The sequence below is a fragment of the Dipodomys spectabilis genome, unplaced genomic scaffold (assembly GCF_019054845.1).
Source record: "Dipodomys spectabilis isolate Male_0828 unplaced genomic scaffold, ASM1905484v1 ptg000289l, whole genome shotgun sequence".
NCBI lineage: Eukaryota > Metazoa > Chordata > Mammalia > Rodentia > Heteromyidae > Dipodomys > Dipodomys spectabilis.
Window position 1 is genome coordinate 4,453,779 of NW_024870966.1, and position 19,586 is coordinate 4,473,364.

Genomic DNA, 19,586 nt, shown 5'->3' on the forward strand with positions numbered 1-19,586 from the left:
ATATCTCAGGCCTCCTGAGTAGCTAGGATTACAAGCATGAGTCACCAACACCCAGCCTCAAAAGAAACTTAAAACAAGGCCAAGCAAGCAGGACACCTGATTAGGAACTCTGATGCAAAGAAAGCACCTAGACTCAGACCTCTGAGCTTCTTCAGGGCTTACTGCATATTTAGTCAGTTCCCAGGCAGGCTTATCCTATCTAGGGCTCCATCCTTCCTCCTCTGGTTTCTGGAAGGAGTCCCCAGTGCTTCTTGCTGCCTGGGAAATGAACTGCTCCTGAAAAAGTTGGGTTGTACCTTCCTCAGGCCGCTCAGGACCTAATTACTGCCTTCAAGGAGGGCAGTGGAAAGAGACACTATGATAACAGACACTGGAATATGAATTGGGCCTATAGTTCTGGATGCAGACTCTCTGACTCCAAGGTCAGAGAGATTGGACTACAGACCAAAGTTAGAAAGTTCAGGCATTCTTGCCACTACCATTTCCCATACCCACAACAGACATAACTAGTCAATTGCAGCATGCTTTCCTCTTAAGAACCTTAGTGTCTTTCACATCAAGCTCAAGCAGTTACTTCTGACACACCAATTAGCCTTGGCTACCATCCCTATAGTCATGGATCTTGGGGGTGACCTCAGGCTTTGAGAGACTCTCAGGTTTGAAAGAGCTCCTATTCTCTACACACACTAGAAGGTACTGAAAGATACGGACCCGTATGTTCCAACTCTTATTTCTTCCTCCTGATTTTCTCTGGATTTCCTGTGCCTCAGTGAGGAACTTGAGGCTGTGTTAGGAGGTAAGGGATAAGAGGCAGGAGGAAAAGTTCCACAATCTCGGGAGAGGTTGCCCTGGTACCCCGAGCTCAGCAGCATGGAACCAACTCTGCTGCTTCCTGGCCAAGCTTGCTAGATGGCACTGTGACTGTCCCCTGGGAACATGAGGACACCAATACAAAGTGTGACCGAATCTCAAGCTTCTCTAGACACAGCGGTGGCCACCCAGAGCAAATTGAAACCTACAAATCTGGAAAACTATTTTTGTGGCCCTGCCACACAAAATACCATTTCAATCCAGCACCACCACACTCCATCACAATGACACTTTAACAGTGCATGTGTGACAGATGCGGGACAATGGTGGAGTAAATCCTGGGCTTTCCTGTAAAAGACTGGGCCCCAGAACTTACAGAAATTGCTCAGTGATTACCAAACAACTTGGCATTGGGTTTCTGTATCATGTAGCCCCCTCAGCAACCTTTCACATGGAGGGAGTCAAAGTCAGTGCCACTGGGGCCCGCTCAGAATCCAGCATTTGATTGCCCACAACAGAACATTTCCATCATCTCAAAGAGGTCTACTGGACAGAGTTCACAGTAGCCTGGGACTATGTCCAGCAAGACCTTTTTTTGGTATACAAAACTATACCCTCCCCACTTACGTATGCGCATACCTGCTTTTACACCCTAGTGGCAGCAGGGAGAGTTATGACCAGACTGTGCAGCACCTGGAAACACTGACAACCTGACCCTTTATCAGAAAAGCCTGCTCACCCCAATGCAGACTGTCTGCAAGTTGTCTGAGGACATTTTCTGGAAAGATGCTCCCTACTGTCTTTAGAGGCACCTGTGGGTCCAGCACATGAGTCTCCCTGGCAAGAGGCAGGAAAGGTTCTAAGCAGCTGGCATCAGGGCTGATATGCCCTTTATGGGGACACAGGATGGCCACCGTAGGCAGAGGTCTCCTCTAGCATAACCAACCTCAGAGAGGTAGTAGAGTTGGCATCCGGGTGGCTGTCAGTGAACCCAGAAAAACCACACCAGAGGATCACTACCATTTGCTTTCTTTATTTTCTTTTTCGCTCTTCCCGAGTCATGGAGGCAGCCACATGAAGAAAAAGTGAGATACAAACTGTTTCCGTAGATTGATGATTAAGTCATGAATCCTTCCCAAACCAGTGCTCTACAAGACAATCCTAAGCGTTTTTCACCCAATATTTGTTGCCTAACTTGGGAGAACTGGCATTCTACACATCAGAAAATTCCCCTCCACCATCTTGGGAGGGTGGGTTATTGCATGAAAAGCCATCAGTGTGTGGCTTTCTGACTTCTCTTAGCTACAAATGCAGAAGAAAAACTTGAAAACGTGTGGGATTCTTTGTTTCTGAAAAGAGCAAAGCAGGGCTACCTCGGAGGAGGCCCTGGAGGAGCAGCCCACACCCACAAGACGAGCCCTGCTCAGGTCAGACTCCTCCTCTCACTTTCCAAGTCCTAGCCAGCCTCAGAGGAGATCAGGCTCACTTGCCTGGCCCTTCGGAAGGCTGACACACCAGGCTCTCCCAATTGCAGAGCCTCTGGGACGACTGGACCAGCAGGGAGTTGGGGGGGAGGGGAGGAGGGGAAGCAAGATTCCTGGAGGACTCCAGTTGCACGCAACAAGCCCCATGAGGCCCGCTAGCCAATAATCCCTCTCAAATTATCTCTGCACTCTCCCTTAGGATGGACATGACCTTTGTTACAAAAAAGAAAACTAAGCTGATTCATGGGGCACGCTGATGCTCACTTAGTAAAGCCTCTATTGTCAACAGAACGACAAATGTGTTTGTAGCAGCCCTGCATGTCCCCAGGCCAGGAGATAGAGAGCTTCTCAAATGGCAACACAGGGTCAGCAGGGGTCTGCAATGTCAGCCGTGCCAACTGCAAATGCACAATGCATGGGGGAATTCTTGATGTCACGGAAGGGGGGTGGGGAGATGGAGTGGGGCTGGTTTTCTTTCCTGGGCTGCCAGGAGACTCCTCTCTCTCTCTCAGAGTCCCAGGTTGACTTTCTCCCACCAGCTGCTCTCTGCTACTCTATCCAAGGTATTTGGATAAATGGGGACAAAGGAAAGACCCTCTGGGCCTGCATAGCAATGTGCACCTGCTCCCAGGGGCTCCTTGAATTACAGACAAAACAGTGAGCAGGTCCTCTACAGAGCTACTACCGGGGTAGATTTCCTTTGCAGGGTCTGGGATGCATCGCAAGGGTCCAGGAGGGTCACGCACGCTGCCGTCTCTTCCTTCCCCGTCGTTTCAGTCGTCTGGTGGGCAGGCTGACGGGCTGCTTCCCAAACTTCTCCATGATCTCTCTGATCCTGGCCAGGTTGGTCTTGCTGAGCGTAAAGTCACACCGCGTGGCCCCCATGTCGTAGCCAACCATGCAGGTCTTGGTGGAGGCGGTAAAGCCTTCTGCCTTCGCAGTGACCACGTACTCTCCTGGGTTCAGCAGGCGCCAGTAATCCCCGTCACTGGCTGTGGAAAGAAACCAGGAGACCTCAGAGCACAAATAGCGCCAGACCTCCTCAAGACCAGCCCGGGCGGGCGGAGAGCACCGAGGCGGCCAGCAGAGAACCTGCTGAGCTCCCGCACCCCGATGTTCTTAATGCACGTGGACCCGCCAATGTTTTTCTCCATGGAGGCCGCCTTAATGGTTTTAACAGGAAGTGGTTTGAGGTGAAGGCTCCCTGCAGAGTTCATACACACAAGCAGAGATGGAGAGGCAATCAAGAACAGTACAGCCATTCACTATGAAGGTGAATGTACAAACAGTGTGCCCTCACATAGAACGCCATCTTGTACAGCCATCAGCCAGTGGCTTGTTCTGGCTTCTTTTGGCTACAAATATAGAAAACAATTCTAAAAGATGTGGAATTCTTTGCTTCTGGAAAGATCTAGGCAAGACCTCCGAGGAGAAAGCCCTGGTGCTGGCACATCCTCCACAACCTCCATCCTGTTGCCCACAGTCCAGAAACTCAGAGCTCCAAGTATTCACACTTGGACATGGAAAGACAAGGAGGCCTGGAGCCCAAATAAACTGCAGCCAGAGCCCAGGGAGAGCCCATGGCACCCCAGATCTGCAGGTCACCATCAGGGCCCATCCTCAGCTAACTGTGGATGGAGACAGACTGGCAGAGAGTACGCTCTTGGCCTCCACTCACTCCTCTGATGAGCTCCAGTGAGGAGACCCTCACTGCCTGTCCAAGGGCAGATGTCCTGTTGAATTCCAAGCCAGGTATTTGGCGAATACATTTAGATGCGTCTCAAGCGCATTCTTCCTCTGTGTGGAATTCCGTTTAATACTTCTCTTTACTTTGTGCAAAATCTTTCCTGAAATGAAGCCTGTTAGCTCATATAATCCATAGAAAGAAATGAAGGCAAATTCAGCACTCTTGTGGAACGCCGAAAGATGCTGGAACCAATGAGAAGCCATGTGTGCAGGAAGGGGGGCATCAGTCAGCAGGGCACGCTGGGAAATTATTTATAGGGGGAAATAAAGGAAGAGCCGTGTGTTTCCCATTAGCTCATCCAAACTGTCTCCTTGATTATAGGGCTTGAAATTCAGAGCCCATTAGGCAAAGCATGCTTAGGGGGCCCCAGGGCCTTTTTACCTCCCACGCAGCTTAAAACCCTCAGGTTTTCTTACATCGCCTACCAGGCACTGAATAGTGCAAGGAGTGGCCCAAGCTCTTTTAAAGGAGTTCTGCAGCATTATTTAAAATACAAATCCTGTCCTACACTTACGGTGGCTGTTAACCTCCCCGCCCCCCCATGGCCTCTGGCACATTACAGCTGCTCAGTTCACATTTGTTGCAGGAATGAATGAGTGAATAAATTGATGATTTTTAAATGAATGCCTGTGAAGAGCTACTACACACAAAAGTGTCTGCGATATAGCATAAAACTTCACGGTCAACGGCTGTAAAATCCAAGACAAGTGGTAGGAAAGTTCAGAAAGTACTACTCAGCAAGGAAATTGGTAAATAAGTGGAAAGATTGCCATTTGGGGTGATCTATAGCAGTCTACTATTTTGTGGTAGTTCAAATGCTTTCATCCATTTAGACAACTGGGACAGGCAGCAGGACACTGAATACCTGGGCCAAGATCAATGCCAGGCTCACCTCCTCCTGCAACCCAAGTCTCCACTCCCGGCAGGTCAGTGTGATCAGTTGTGCAAATAGGATCTTTAATGTACACAAACAATGTACAGAGGAGGGGCTCCTTCTCCCTAAGTAGGAGAACCAGCGTGGGGACAAAGGAAGGAGTTCTGGATTTGCAGTCTCAGATCCTTGGCTCCACTCACAGCTCTGCCATTCACTGTGCCACCCTGGGACCCACACACATGCAATGTCCACTCACCCCTCCATCTCTTCATTCATTCATACATCCATTCACATAGTCATTCAATAAATACTCATTGAGTACCCACCTCTTCTAAGTGGCATTGTGTTTGTGATGAAAATAACAACCTCAACAAACAGCGGATGATTCCTGCCCTTTGCCGGGTGGAGGGGAGGCAGAGCTAAGAAGCTCAGGGTTTGACCACTGAGTGGCCTGCTAGAAGAGGGGTAAAGGAGGTGAGGCAGCTGTGCAGTGTGCTCAAGGTGGCCAGGGCCGACAGCTGAACAAACAGGGTGGCACAATGACATCTAAGGAAAGGCCAGAAGGACAGAGACGGAGCCAAGGGACTGCCACGCAGGGGAAGAAGGTACAGACCGAAAGAAGTGCTACAATAACAACCTCAACTTCTGCAGATGGCTGTTAGTCCACACAAAATAGAGGGAAGCGGGTGTCAGAACCACTCGCTGTGCCCCGGACTATAGGACCACGACACCCAGCTCTGTGTGCGTGTGTGTGTGTGTGTGTGTGTGTGTGTGCGCGTGCGTGCGCGTGCATGCGCGCACACACACGTACACATGCCAATCCTGGAGCTTGAACTCAGGGCCTGGGTGCTGTCCCCGAGCTTGTATGCTCAAGGCCAGTGCTCTACCCCTGGAGCCACAGCTCCACTTCTGACTCTTTGGTGGTTAATTGTGGATAAGAGTCTCATAGACTTTCCTATCTGGGCTGGCTTTGAACCGTGATCCTAAGATCTCAGCCTCCTGACTAGCTAGGATTATAGGCATGAGCCATCAGCACCTGGCTGTGATGTCCAGTTTTAAACTAAAGTATCCCAGGTGCTGATAGCCCTGAATGCAAGGGGCCCTAGCACTTGCTGGAGTACCTGTTTCCCTATCACCTCCAAGAGAGAAATCAGTAAGGTCTGCATTAAGGGCACTGCAGAGTGCCTGCAGGTGACTTCTCAGCCCAATGGGGCCTGGGGGTGTGGTAAGGGGAGCCAAAGACTTAGATCCGAACCCAATGCCTCTCTAACCTTCCTGGAGCCAGCTAGCCTCCTGAGCTTCTGCTTTGCCCTGAAAAAGGTCAAGAACAGCCAGGCACTGGTGGCTCATGCCTGTAATCCTAGCTACTAAGGAGGCTGAGACCTGAGGATTATGGTTCAGAGCCGGCCAGGGTAGGAAAGAGCATGGGACTCTTGTCTCCAATAAAAACCACCAGAAAACCAGAAGTGGCGCTGTGGCTCTAGTGGTAGAGTGCTCACCTTGAGCTGAAGAGCTCAGGGACAGCACCCAGGCCCAGAGTTCAAGCCCCACGACTGACAAAAACAAAAACAAAGGTTAAGAACAGCTTGCCTCCCACAAAGAGTGAATGTGAGAGACAGGAGAGGACGGGAATGGAGGGTCTCTGGGAACTGGCCGTGGTAAACAACACTGAGTCCTGAAGTGGCCATGTGGCCCAGGGGCTGCTGGATGGTCCTCTGTGCCAGGAGCACCCCTAACACATGTGAGGCCAATTTGCACAACTATTCAAAGATAATGAACATACATTTTAAAGGCCATTTGGGTACTGCCAACTGAATTTGGTTCATAGGGTCCTGGGTTTTACGATTTCTTTCCTTCCTTTGTAAAGAGAGCTGGAGTAAGATTTCAGCCCTGCCTTCTCAAGGTCTTCTTCTGGCCCTTACCTTATCCAACATTCTAGAATTTTCTACCCTCCATTCAAATGGAAATCAAATAGCCACGTTGAGATTTAAGCTCAAGCTACTCTGTGTCTTGGAGGAAGGGAGGTAGCTGAGTCTCCCTGTGGATTTCTAATGACATCTAACGACAGTGGAAGAAAATGGGGCTGTTGAGGGGAATAACAAAGTTGAATCGTGTACTGTTAAAGGTGCGGCTGCTACATATTTATGATATTGTGCTTTGATTCTGTGTGTGTGTGTGTGTGTGTGTGTGTGTGCGCGCGCGCCAGCCTTGGGACTTGAATTCAGGGCTGGGAACTGTCCCTTAGCTTTTTTAACTGAAGGTCGACACTACCACTTGAGCCACAGCTCTACTTTTGGCCTTATGGTAGGTGATGAGAGAGAAGATTCTCATGGACTTTTCTGCCTTGGTTGGCTTAGACCCATCGTCCTCAGCTCTCAGCCTCCCAAGTATCTAGAAGCATAAGCCACCAGCACCCGGCTCACCTGTGACTTAGCAGAAAAGTTATATCCTTCTTGAATGACTTCCTCACTCCCCCCTACAGCACCCCTGGCTGCTGTCTCTGACTGTACTCCAGCCCTGCTGAGCTCTTCCATCACCACAAATGCAGGGGCTGCCAGTGTGGGTCAGAGCTGCTTTCTCTACTCCCATTCCTCCACCACTGCTGGAAGGCAGTTGTCTTCAAGTCCAAGAACAAGAGAGAAGAGTCGGGATGCATTAGCTGAAAACCTGGCTTTCAAACATCTCTTGGGAAGTCAGAGGAAGGAGATACTACTCAGCTCTGAGTAAGATGTTTCTGGTCTTGATTGTAACCTATGTGGAACACTTCAAGGGACTATATATTTCTTCGTAAGAGATAGTTTGTATGCATTCGCAGTTAGTTACCTGTTCGGATGTCATGGTTAACGCCTTCCACGGAGATAATGGCATTGGGAATCCCTTTTCCATGTAAATCTCTCACCATACCTTTGATGCCACGATGAACCTGCTCAGAAAACACAAGACATGGTGAGTGAGCCACGGGACCAGCTCTGGCCACCACCAGCACAGGGAGGTGGGCCGTAAGCCTAATGCCAGCCCCATCCCCATCAAGAAGGCTCAAGCTCCATGGCTTTCATGGATTTGGGGTATAATGTTCATGTTCTTATGAGGGCATCAGCAAGTTTTTCATTGGAATTAAAATATTCCCAAGATCTACAATTTATGAGGCTCTGATACGCTTTGGGGAGATACCCAAAGAGGTCACTGCTGTGAATACTGAAAATGCTACCACCAAAATGAATTCCAGGAAATGGAAGCATGGAGTTGGTGGTGGTGATATTGTTGTTTTTGCTCTCTTTTTTAAAATCTTTTTAGGGAGATCAGAAGAATGGAGGAAGGAAAGGTGAACAAATGCAGTTATGATATTTGATATACACTATGTAAAAAATGAACCAAGTAACTCATGGGCAAACACAGGAGGGGGAAATGGGGGAAAGCAAATGAAGGGCCAACATTGTCCAAGAAGCATTGAAACTCATTACCTGACTTGTAGAATTGTAACCCCTTTGTACAACTCCGTAGGAATAACAATAAAAAATACAAACAGAAAGAAATATGAGTGGAGGTTCTCATCAAAATATATATACTGAAACCTGGTCTTGTTTTTCAGTTACAGGGGTTTGAACTCCAGTCTCAACTCCAGTATCAGCGCTTGCTAGGCAAGTGTTCTGCTGAGCCCATGCCTCTATCCCTGAGGTTTGCTGTCATTTTGAAATAAAATCTCACTTATTTCCTAATGTATCCCTGGACAACCTGTGTTAGATATCTCCAGAGCTAAAATGACAGATGTGTGTCTCTGTGTCCAGCTTTTCATTGAGAAAAGTCTTACTATTTTTTCTTTTTGCCCAGCTGGCCTCAAACCATGATCCCCTCAATCTCAGCCTCTTAGGTAGCTGGGATTACAGGTATGAGCCCACCACATGTAGCAAAAACTGTAAGTTAGTTTTTACAAGGTAAATTTATTTGGACTTGTCTGGGCTCTATTTAACTTAGTGACTTCAGAGACAGAGGAAAGAAAAGAAAATCAGAGCTTCCTGGAAAGGACAACTCTGAATTAGGGTCATTGTATTGATTAGCTGTGTCATAGGACACAGAACAATCCTAAACCTCATTCTACCATCTCCTTATTTGCAGAATGTGACAATCCAAGGTGGGCTCAAGTCATTGGCAATAACACTCTCTATATACATAACCTTTATCCACACCTATCACAAGGCTCTCTATCTTCTTAGACATGTAAAGGACAAAGAACTTTCATCGTGAAACTCCAAGGTAGAGACCAAATGTGTTCATAGCTTTCCAAGAAGGAAGAACCAGACCACAACCTTCTGTGCCAGGGAAGCCCCTGCGGCTCTACTGAACCCACTGGACCCCTCAGGGGGTAGACTCAGATGCTGCATATGGGTGCCAACCCCTGCCCCATAACTTGTACCAATGGCAGGGCCTGAGGCTCGGCATTCCTGATCTAACCTTCTGATTTCCAGTTGGCCATTGTTGCTCCATGGAGCAGGTATTATTCAATTACTTTTAGCATTGAACAATGCTACAAAATGGACTTGACCTTGAGAACACACGGTAGAGACGGCACCTGAGGTTCCCAGGGAGGACAGCAGGACCCTCACCAACCAGGTAACAGGACAACATGATTCGGAAGGCTTGGGGACATGGGGAGCTACAGGAGATTCAGGTCTTGACTGTTTGGGGAAGCAAGGCCTTTAAAGAGACTAGTGTGTACAGAGAAGGCCACGAGGGTGGGTCCTGATCCAGTGAGGATGCAGTGCAGGAGCACTCAGAGGGATGACCGTGTGAAGCGACAAGATGACAGACACCTGTGAGCCACCGTGAAGGTCCTCAAAGGACACCAACCTCAGGTACCACGATGACTGGCTTCAGTCGCCAGAACCTGTTTAAGCCTCTTGTCTGTGGTCTTTTCTTGTGGTAAATGCAAACTAAGTCAAGGGGCCCAGGGAGGTTTGCTCCAACAGTATCACTACTCCCCACACAGCAGAGCCAGGGAGCACCTGCCGACACCCACGGAGTGTCACCCTTCTATGGGTCTGTTTGCTGGCATGTAAAGAGACATCAGTATCCAGTAGCACTGTGGCTGGCCCAGGACAACAATGCCTAAGGCTTGAAACACTCAGTAGATGCCATGACTTTGGCTTAGCCTGGAGCTACTCCCTCTCCTCAATCATATACCCACCGTACCTGTTCCATGAATACGATCAGAGATTCTCGATTGTTCTCCCACTCTTCAGGCAGCTCGCTCTCATGTGGGTATTTATCACAGCCCACATAGATGGACAGCTCAAAGCAGTTTGTATGAAGGTAGCTGAAATCATTCAGACCTGCAAAGGCCAGCAGACATGTCAATGAATGCAAGAAATGGCACAAGGGAGGAAGCAGGAATGTTTGACAACTGGACAGAGGCATCAAGAATCAATGAGCACTAAGCTGGGCACCAGTGGATCTTGCCTATAATCCTAGGTATAACAGAGACTGTGATTGGAAAGATTGTGGCCCCAAGACAGCCAAGGCAGAGAAGTCCATAAGGTTTCTTCCTGGCAGAAGCTAGGCTTTGTCATTTGTACCTACCCTATCCTCTCATCTTCAAGGGGAAACCTAAAACAGGCGGGTTGCTATACAGTCATATTGCTGTAGCCTATCTTAAAAATAACCAGTGCATAAAAGATCACTAATTCACTGAACACATTAGGTATGACCTGGGCCTGTGGAAATTCCTGTCTAACAATGACAAGAGGGGCTGATGAGAAGTTGGGGAAGGGGTGAGGGTGCTGGGAATCCCTGATGGGCAGCTATTGGAGGGAGAGAGGAAGTGGTCCCTGTGAGGGCTGCATGGGGGCAGGCAGCACCTGAGGTGCTGCTGGATGCACAGCAGGACCTACAGTCACCTTGCAGCAGCCCCGTAGACCACACTAGGGGGCCTCGATGGAGATGGACCAGAAGGCTGGGTACCACAGAGGTCCGAGGAGATAGGCAATACAGATTTTCATGCACTGTGTCCAAGATGGTAGCTGATGCAGATGTCAACTTTGTCATTTGCTTGGTGGTGGCCAGTGCAGATGACAGTATGTCATGTCCAAGATGGTGGGCAGTGCAGATGCCAACCCCACTGAGCATGGTGAGTGGCATGCCTCCAACGTGGAAGTCACCCTGGGGTCACTTGGCGTTGACAGATAATATATGGCTTTGACTAAGGGATGACATCAGCTACTGTGAGCATCTTGGAGGCACTTGGGTTGTTCTATACCAGCCTGTGAGGTTGCCTGAATTATTGGTGAACGTCTTCCTTCGTTCCTTTCTACATCTATACTTTCTGCAGTGTAGCTTTTCGGTTTCTTTCCCAAAAAGTGACAGCTCGTTGACTCTGGCCTTTCCCTATGTCACATTTAGGCCAATAGAACAAGAGGTGACCATGTGCCAGTGCTGAGCCAAAGAGCCTAAAAGGCTTTGCTTATTTACACAAGCCAGGGGCCCAAGGAATTGAGCAGTGAGTAGAACAGATGTGTATCTATCTTGTAGTCTAGAATCAACCAGCTCTGCCCAACTGATCTACAGATACCTGAGAAAGAAATGCTTATTACGTGTTACTAAGACTTTGTAGTAGCTGACTTAACACCACAGAAATGAAGGGTCTCCTTGTTGTTAAAAAGTTGCATTACGTTCCATCATTTCTTTTCACCACTCAACCACTTAATGGCGGATGCTGGGGTTATCTCTAATCTGTTGCCACGACAAACAATACTGCAGGGAAACGGCCATGACCCATGTCATTTACCATGCATAGGTTGTAATGATTCCCAAACTGAAAATCCCCAACAGGAGTGGGCATTGCTGGCCTCTGTTTCCTTTTATTTCCAGCTAGATAGCAGTGTGTGTCTCAAATGTGTCTGGACTTTAAGTCTTTGCACACATGTCATCTCTCTAGGGACTTGGCCACCATCTGATGTGGTGGTTGAGGGCACGGGTTTGGGTCTGGGTTGATGCTCACTGGACAAGTTTCTAACTTTAATGTGACTCAGTTTCCTCCTCTGCAAGATGAGACAATACCTGTCCCCTCAGAGCTGTAAAGATTAGGTAATGTCTGTATCATGCAGTTCACACAGTACACAGCAACCTCCCAGAAAATGTTAGTGACTTTGATTACTATCTTGAGGTTTTATTTATGCCTCAGATCAGGGATTGGGAAACTTTCTTTTAAGCATCAGATAGTAAATATTTTATGCTTTCTTGCCAAAGAAGCAAATCAAGGTGATTACATAAGTACTTACACAACCCCATAAAATGTAGCCCTTAAAAAATACAAAAACTGTTCCTATCATGAGCTGCACAAAAACAGGCGATGGTCTGAGTCTGCTTCACCCATGGGCTGTAATTTGCCAGGCCTCACCTGAGAGCCCGGGCGCTCTGCAAACGCCGCCTCTCTTTCCCATCCCGGTGTTCCTATCTCATGGTCTTCATCTCATCTGCTGTTATACCAAAATGATGGTTCTTATGCTCACCTCTTTGGTTGTGAGAGAGCATGAGTGCTTAGAGCAGGGCCCTGACAGATTTGGCTCTGGCTACATCCACCAGTGGTGGTAACACTTGACCAGAATGGCAAAACTGGGTTAGGTGGCACCTACATCCCTAATCTTAGCTTCTTGGAAGGCTGATGGTTCAAAAGATCCCTTTGTAACCACAGCTGAGTACAGTGGTACACGCCTGCCGTTTTAAGCTACTGTGGGAGGCTGAGATTAGGAGGGCCTTGCTTCCAGACCAGCTAGGAAGAAAACTCCATGAGACTCCATCTTAGTGAAGAAACTGGGATATGGGATTGCAGTATAGGTGTGCTTCTGGGAAGGAAGCCAGATCCTGTCTTAAAAATAATCAGCATCGTTTGTCTCTCTGAGTTTGGCTTACCTCACATAACAAAATTTGTTCTAGTTCCATCCATGTTCTCTCTGATATATAGAAATCAGATAAAAAATGTGCTGGGATATGATAAATTATTCAGGAGTCAGAATACTCACACACAGTGAGACCAAAAGAGAGAACTCTTAGGAGAGAACAGAGGCACAATGCCCAAGCCCTTCTCCAGAGTCACATAAAATAATAAACACACTGAATCAAACTCCAAGATAGAGAAACAAGAAACTTCTTTTTTATCTTTTCTCCTTTTGTTTTTTAGTTTTTGATGATCCTGTCTTCTTTACCTTATGTATGGTGTATTCAAGTGTACATCTAGGGAAAGGTACAGAACTTGAGGAAAAAAGGGAGGAAGAGTGCAGTAGGGGAGCTCACTGGACACTGCTGAAAGTGAGCTATATAACTCATGGGTGGAGAAGGGAAGGAGGGACTGGGAGAGAATGAAGGAACAGAAGACACTGTACAAAAGGAAATGTATTCATTTACCTGATTCATGTAATTGCAATCCCTCTGTACATCACCTCTACAGTAATAATAAAGTAATTTAATTAAAACAATCAGCATCAGCATGTACTCATTACCTTATTCATGAAACTGTAACCTCTCTGTACAGCATCTTTACAAAAAATGGTTTTTTTAAAAAAAAAAATCAGCATGAAACAGGTTAGAGGCATGGCTCAGTGGTAGAATACCATGAGTTCAACCTTAGTACTGCCAGATAAAAAAGAGAAAAAAAGAATCTACTAGTTTTAAAGAATCTACTACTTTACATAATAGTCCTAACAGATGAATGTAGTCCTAGCAGACAAATATTTACAGGACAGCAAACAAGCATGGATTGGGAAGAGCTGGAAGAGGGTAGAGGTGGGAAGGATTGAGGTAAGGACAGATCCATACAGGGTACCATTGACAAAAAAATGGGTGAGTACAGTCACTGTGTTCAATGTAATTATGTGAAAATAGAACCAGGCAACTTAAAGAGGTAGGTGGGGTTGGGACAGATGGGGGGGAGGACGTTGGAAAGCGTGACAGTGATCAAGGTACGCTGTACTTACAAACTGACATGTTGAGTTGAAACCCCTCTGTACAACTCCTTAAAGATAAATAAAATAAATAAATAAATATAAAAATACGACAACATAGTCAAAACTGAGGGTAAGCATAAGATTATTTTAAATCAGAAGACCTAGCAAGTTCTAAGCAGAGACGTTCAAAAGTAAATGAATTACTCTCTCCACAAGAACAGGTATTTGCTTTATGAGACGCAGTTTAACATGCTGTGTTTGGAATAAAGCTATCATTCATCACCTGTATGGATTTCTAAGTTTAATTCAATTGATCTCCGCAGACAGATCTACAGGAGTTTACTATTCCAATTCTCAGAAGCACCTATGAATTCCTACTGCTTCCTGCGGGTCTTCCCTAAGCCAGGGCCTGTCGTATGCCCTGTGTACCCCAAAGATCACTGTGTCTTCTGCCAAGCACAGCAGAGCGAGACAGCCTTGCGCAGGTTTACAAATATAAAGCTAAATCCAGATCCAGTATCTAAAAAGGCCAGAGCTAAGATCTGAGGCCCTGTCTGCTACATCTCCAAATAAAGCACTGATCCTGAGGGACTGTCAGGCAGTGACATCTACCCAGACAGCCCCAAAGTGGACAGACCTTCTGCACTCTGACAGGACAGGATGTGGAGCAGCCAGACTGACACATAATTGATCCCTGAATGATTTTCTGGAACTGCTGTTACAAATGACCCCAATCCGGCATTAAAACAGACATCTGTACCCCTGTGGTACCAGATGCACCATGGTGCAGCACCATGCTTCCTTCAAAGCCTCTGTGGAGGCCTTATAAGTGCCAAAATAAGACAATTAAGTATTCTATGCTGTTTTGCTTTGAAGTACCAGAAGCCAGAGACCATGGAGAAGGAGAACTGGAACTCTGGGACAGCTTAGGTAGGCCCTACTGTCTTTGTTGCTCATGTCCCGCTACTCCCATAAGGCATAGCGAGGCCCAAGAATGGCTTCAACCATTCACTTGCTGCTTCTTGTCTGAGGCAGGGAAACTTCAACAGGGAAACTGGAGCCAGGCAACCCCTAAAAACTGTGCTTGCTGTGTCTGCCAAGCTACCTCCCTCCCTCCTGGAGGGCAGTGCAGGGCTGCAATGGGAACAGAGAGCCCAGCATCATGTCAACTCCGGAGCTTGAAAGCGCACACAACCTTTGCTGAGCATTTGAATGCATTGATTCTTGCTCCCAACTGCCCTCCTTCCCACTAACAGCTGCCCGCAGTGCGCCACTAATAACCGAGAAAGAACTGAATAAAAAGACAGAGGGAGAGGGGAGGAAATCTGAAATTGCATTTCATTAATCTGCAAAGCAATGACTCTGCAGACTCCATCACACTACTCCAAAGAAGGATTACAAAGGCTCAAGACACCACATGGCCCTGTCGCCCAGCCCCCGAGATCATGGGAAATGAAACTGATAGAGAAAACCTAGCAAGTCCTGCTTATGTAATTATGTTGCAGGTGGCTGCCCGTGAAGTTGCTGTTGGCTGGATACTGGCAACCCAGCTGGGTCCATACCCAACTGAATCACAGCGGCCATGAAAAAAAGAAACATTTTCACGTAAGGATTTTTATAGAGAGATTGTTCAATTTCTAAAATTGAATGTTTTAAATTGTAAATTAAAAACACATTTTAAAAACTGAAGTTAACTATATCTTTTGTGTGCCTTTAGGAAATTTTCTTGAGACATTTGTTTTTTTTTAATTTTCTGTGGGACAGAGTCGTAAGAGGGATAAGCAGAGTGCCTCCACTTTGTCTGACAACAAGAAGAAAATGCCCAGCCTTCTGTACATGTTTTATTTACTTTTCATTTATTTGTTTACTTATTTATTTTAGGCAGCACTGGTGATTGAGCTAGATATTCATGCTTGCTAAATAAGTGCTCTACTATCTACACCAGGCCCCCAGTTGTTTTGCTTTCTTATTTTGTTTTCCAGATAGAGTCCTAAGCTTTTGCCCAGGCCAGCCTCTGATCATGGTCCTTCTACTTCCACCTTCTGAGGGGCTGGGACCACAAGCATGTGCTATCTATCATACCTGGCTTGTTTTTGTCTTGGCTGGCCTTGAACCAAGATTCTCCTAACTCTGCCTCTGGAATACCTGGGATTTTAGGTATAAGCCGCCATGCCTGGCTCTGTACATGTTTTCAAATGTCCACGGGAACAAATATTTCTGTTTTCTTTTTCCAAGGATAAAGACACACTTGAAATATATGTTAAAACCGTTTCCAGCAGAGTCAAATAATAGGTAAGTCAAATGCAATCAATTGCAATTGCAGAGAGCAATGATAAGCTCATCCTAGGGATTTCATGGCCCCATGCCCCTGGAGGAGGGGAAGTGGCAGTAGAATGTTGCTGATAAGCCAGACATTGAGTACAAAGGAACCCTCAAACATCCTACAGGGCGATAGCACTGTCACCTTCATCACCGCCCTCACTCTGCGAAGGGTAATGTACTGGGTGCTAAGACTAGACTAACTTGCCCAGGGTCACACAGCATCCCAACAACAGAGCCAGATGTGAGCCCAGGTCTATCTAACAAAGAATAGTTTCAAATTCATCATTGGCTTAGCCACCCTTCACAGAATAAAGAAAAGAAGCAAGGCAAATGATGCTGAGGTCTGGCCATCCATCGAGAGGGACCTGAGGAACTTGCCGTCCTCCTTCCTAACTGGGGAGCTCTGGACTTGAGGGAGGAAGCCAACTACAAGTCCTGACATGAGGACTATGGCGTCCTCTGGCCCTGGTGACGTGGCTCCCCGAGTCTCCACGGAATCCTCTCCAGGCCTATGTGGATCCCAGTAGCAACACTTCCTATTCTCCATGCCACACAGTTGGCTTGAATCACCTGCTGCAGGCGAGGCTGCACTACTGGGCCTGCAGACCTCAGGTGGACAGCAGGTGTCTGTGAACTGGTCAACATGGCCCAGAGGTCTCAGGCAGGACACACCTGCAGCTCATTGACTTCCCACCGAACATGGGGTGAGTGGCCAATGACGAACATTCCTTAAAATCTGACCAGCTCTGGGTGAAAAGTCCTGGCTTCAGTGCCAGCACCCATATGCTCGGCCCCTTCACTGGGCTTGCTTTTGACTTCAATATCACCACTAAGTCCACTTACAGTCATTCTTGATCCATTGTAAGATCCAAATATCTCAGTGTGAAGAGCAAGCTCAATACACACACACACACACACACACACACACACACACACACACACACACACACACACACACTTCCCAGCTCTTTCCCTTTCTTTCTTGGGTAGATTATCACCATTTTCCAAATCCCAGTTAGTTCTCATTTATAAAAATGAGGTGATAATCACACCCGCCTCAAGGTAAGTAGGCAAGGAAAGGAGTTAACAGAGTGCTCAGTGGTTTAAGGGCACAGTTATGGTAGCCATTGTTAGCAATCATGCTGGGCATGCAGATAAGATGAGGGCTTTCGGGGAGACACCTGTAGATGCCTTTTGGACCATTGGGCTATGATGACCATTGGGCCCCACGATGCTAGGCAGAGCAAATCTCAGACTTACTTCCAGCAACAGTATGCCAGGAAGCACCGTTGATGGTTCCCTCCTCCTTTTGGAAGTCTTCTGTGTGGCACACCCTCCTCCGGGCATCTGTCATGAGACGGTGAGTGGAGGCATAGGAGTACGCCAGCCAGCGGAACACGTGATCGTCTGGCGTAGGGGTGTGCTCCTGGGTCTTCCACGGGGACCGCACCATGTCATAGGGGTATGCCACCACCAGCTCGCCCCCCTGCAGGTTGCCACCCAGCACAAAAGGGATCTTTTCCATCCAAGAGATGACTGCTCTGGTCTCCATGGCCACCTGGAAATATGCAAAATTGATAAAAGGAAGAGGAAAGAAATTGCTTCACCTCTCCAGCTTTCAAAACAGGCACATAATTTGTAAATGCAGTAATTTTACAAAATAATCAGAGTAATATTTGGAATCTCAAATCTGTCCTGGGGAAATTGGACTTGGAAAATAATGTATTAGCAGATTCTCTAGTTTCCATTGTAGGAATATTCCAAGTGATTGCCGCAGAGGGATGTTAGCACCAGAGTGAGTTTCCTCTTGGTCAAGCATGTTCATCCACAAATAGCATAAACATGTTCATCCTCAAAAACCAATGCAACATGCCTCCCCAGGAGTGCACACACCTAACAAAGATCTTCCCTGAATATGGCTATGTCTCTAGTTCAGGGATTGACAGGCTTTTTCTGCAAAAGGTCATTTAGTTAATTTGGGGGGGTTTGTAAGTCATGCAGCAGTGGAGCCTTATAGACAAAATGCAAATGCACAATGCTTCAGACCAATGACATACCACTTGGGGAAACAGGCCCGGCGTGGGTTTGGTGCCTGGGCTGTTGTATCCCACCCCTTACTCTATCTAGTTTAGTTCAGCCTCAATGTCACTGTCCATTTCTAGCAATCATAAAGGGAAGTATACACAGCATGCAGGCTTGCTGCCGTCAGCAGCATCCAGATAGCAGAACACACTGCACAGAACCCAGAGGGTCACAGCAGAGCTGTTGGAAGATCCTCAAGATGGGCAGCCACAAAAAAGAGAAAGAGTGTAATAGAGAGGACACTCGTTATTAAAACACCCTGGAGTCTAATGAAACCAAATGGGTTTTGTTGAATCCTGATTTAAACAAACTGAGGGGTTTAATGGAACCAAAGAAGATGGGAGGGAGGGAAGTAATTTACCAATCAGTATAACAAGGGAAATGTGAACCCTAATCGGGTAATTTATATAACAAGGGAAATGTGAACCCTAATCGGGTAATTTATATCAAGAAACAATTTTGATATAATAATGGTAACATATTATTGCTTTAAAAGACAAGTCTCTATATTTAGACATAGCTATTGAAATATTTGTAAATGAAATAACATGGCACCTGCAATTTGCTTCAGTAAGGAGAGGAAGACTCCGTGGGTGAAGGTAGAGATGACACATGAATCGCTGAGTGTCAAGGCTGACATGCAGCACGTGGGTCCTTTACAGCTTCCTCTAATTTTGTATGTTTGACATTTTTTATGATAAAATGTCAAGAAAGAAAAAGAAAGCTGACAATGTTAAAAGCTTAAATTAAAAGTCTGATAGGCAGTCCAGATGCCAGTAGCTCATGCCTGTAATCCTAGCTTCTCAGGATTCAAGTTGAAGGAAGAAACTCCATGAGGTTCTTATTTCCAATTGCTCACCAAAAAGCCAGGAGCTGAGGTGTGGCTCAAGTAGTAGAGTTCCAGTCTTGAGCAAAAAAGCTAAGGTATAGAACCAAGGCCCTGAGCTCAAGCCCAAGTATGGGCACAAAAAGAAAAGTCTCTTATGGTTAAATATGGAGAAGTGAATCAGTATCTACAATACGTTCTTAATCCCAATGAAAATAATTTTAGCAGGATAAATTGCTAATGGAAGAGAAATAGATAGGAAATCATTTCAGTGTGCAGTACAGAAAACCGAGTCTGGAATAGAACTCACTAGCATTGATTTTTGCTTTTAAAACACACCAGGAGCCACAGATTGGGCTAATCATAAAATTAAGCTCATCAGATGGGACCAGGGCTAATCCATGCTGTGACTATACCAGAACCTCAGAAAGAGGTCTATGTGCCTGAATAGAACATCGAAAAGCTGCCTTGCTTGTTTTTACTTCTTTCCCTTTACATACCAATACTG

At 46.7% G+C, this 19,586-nt stretch overlaps 1 protein-coding gene across 1 annotated transcript in view; it reads right to left on the minus strand.

Moving 5' to 3' along the window:
• Positions 1-1,822: 1,822 nt before the first annotated feature.
• Cpxm2 (carboxypeptidase X, M14 family member 2) overlaps positions 1,823-19,586 on the minus strand; it is a 108,716-nt gene continuing 90,952 nt past the window's right edge. The window contains exons 11-14 of the mRNA XM_042701452.1: positions 17,431-17,728; positions 10,103-10,242; positions 7,739-7,838; positions 1,823-3,286 (exon numbers count right to left, since the gene is read on the minus strand). Of these exons, the coding sequence (XP_042557386.1) occupies positions 3,033-3,286; positions 7,739-7,838; positions 10,103-10,242; positions 17,431-17,728 (792 nt within the window). The 3' untranslated portion in view covers positions 1,823-3,032. The remainder of the gene's footprint in view (positions 3,287-7,738; positions 7,839-10,102; positions 10,243-17,430; positions 17,729-19,586) is intronic.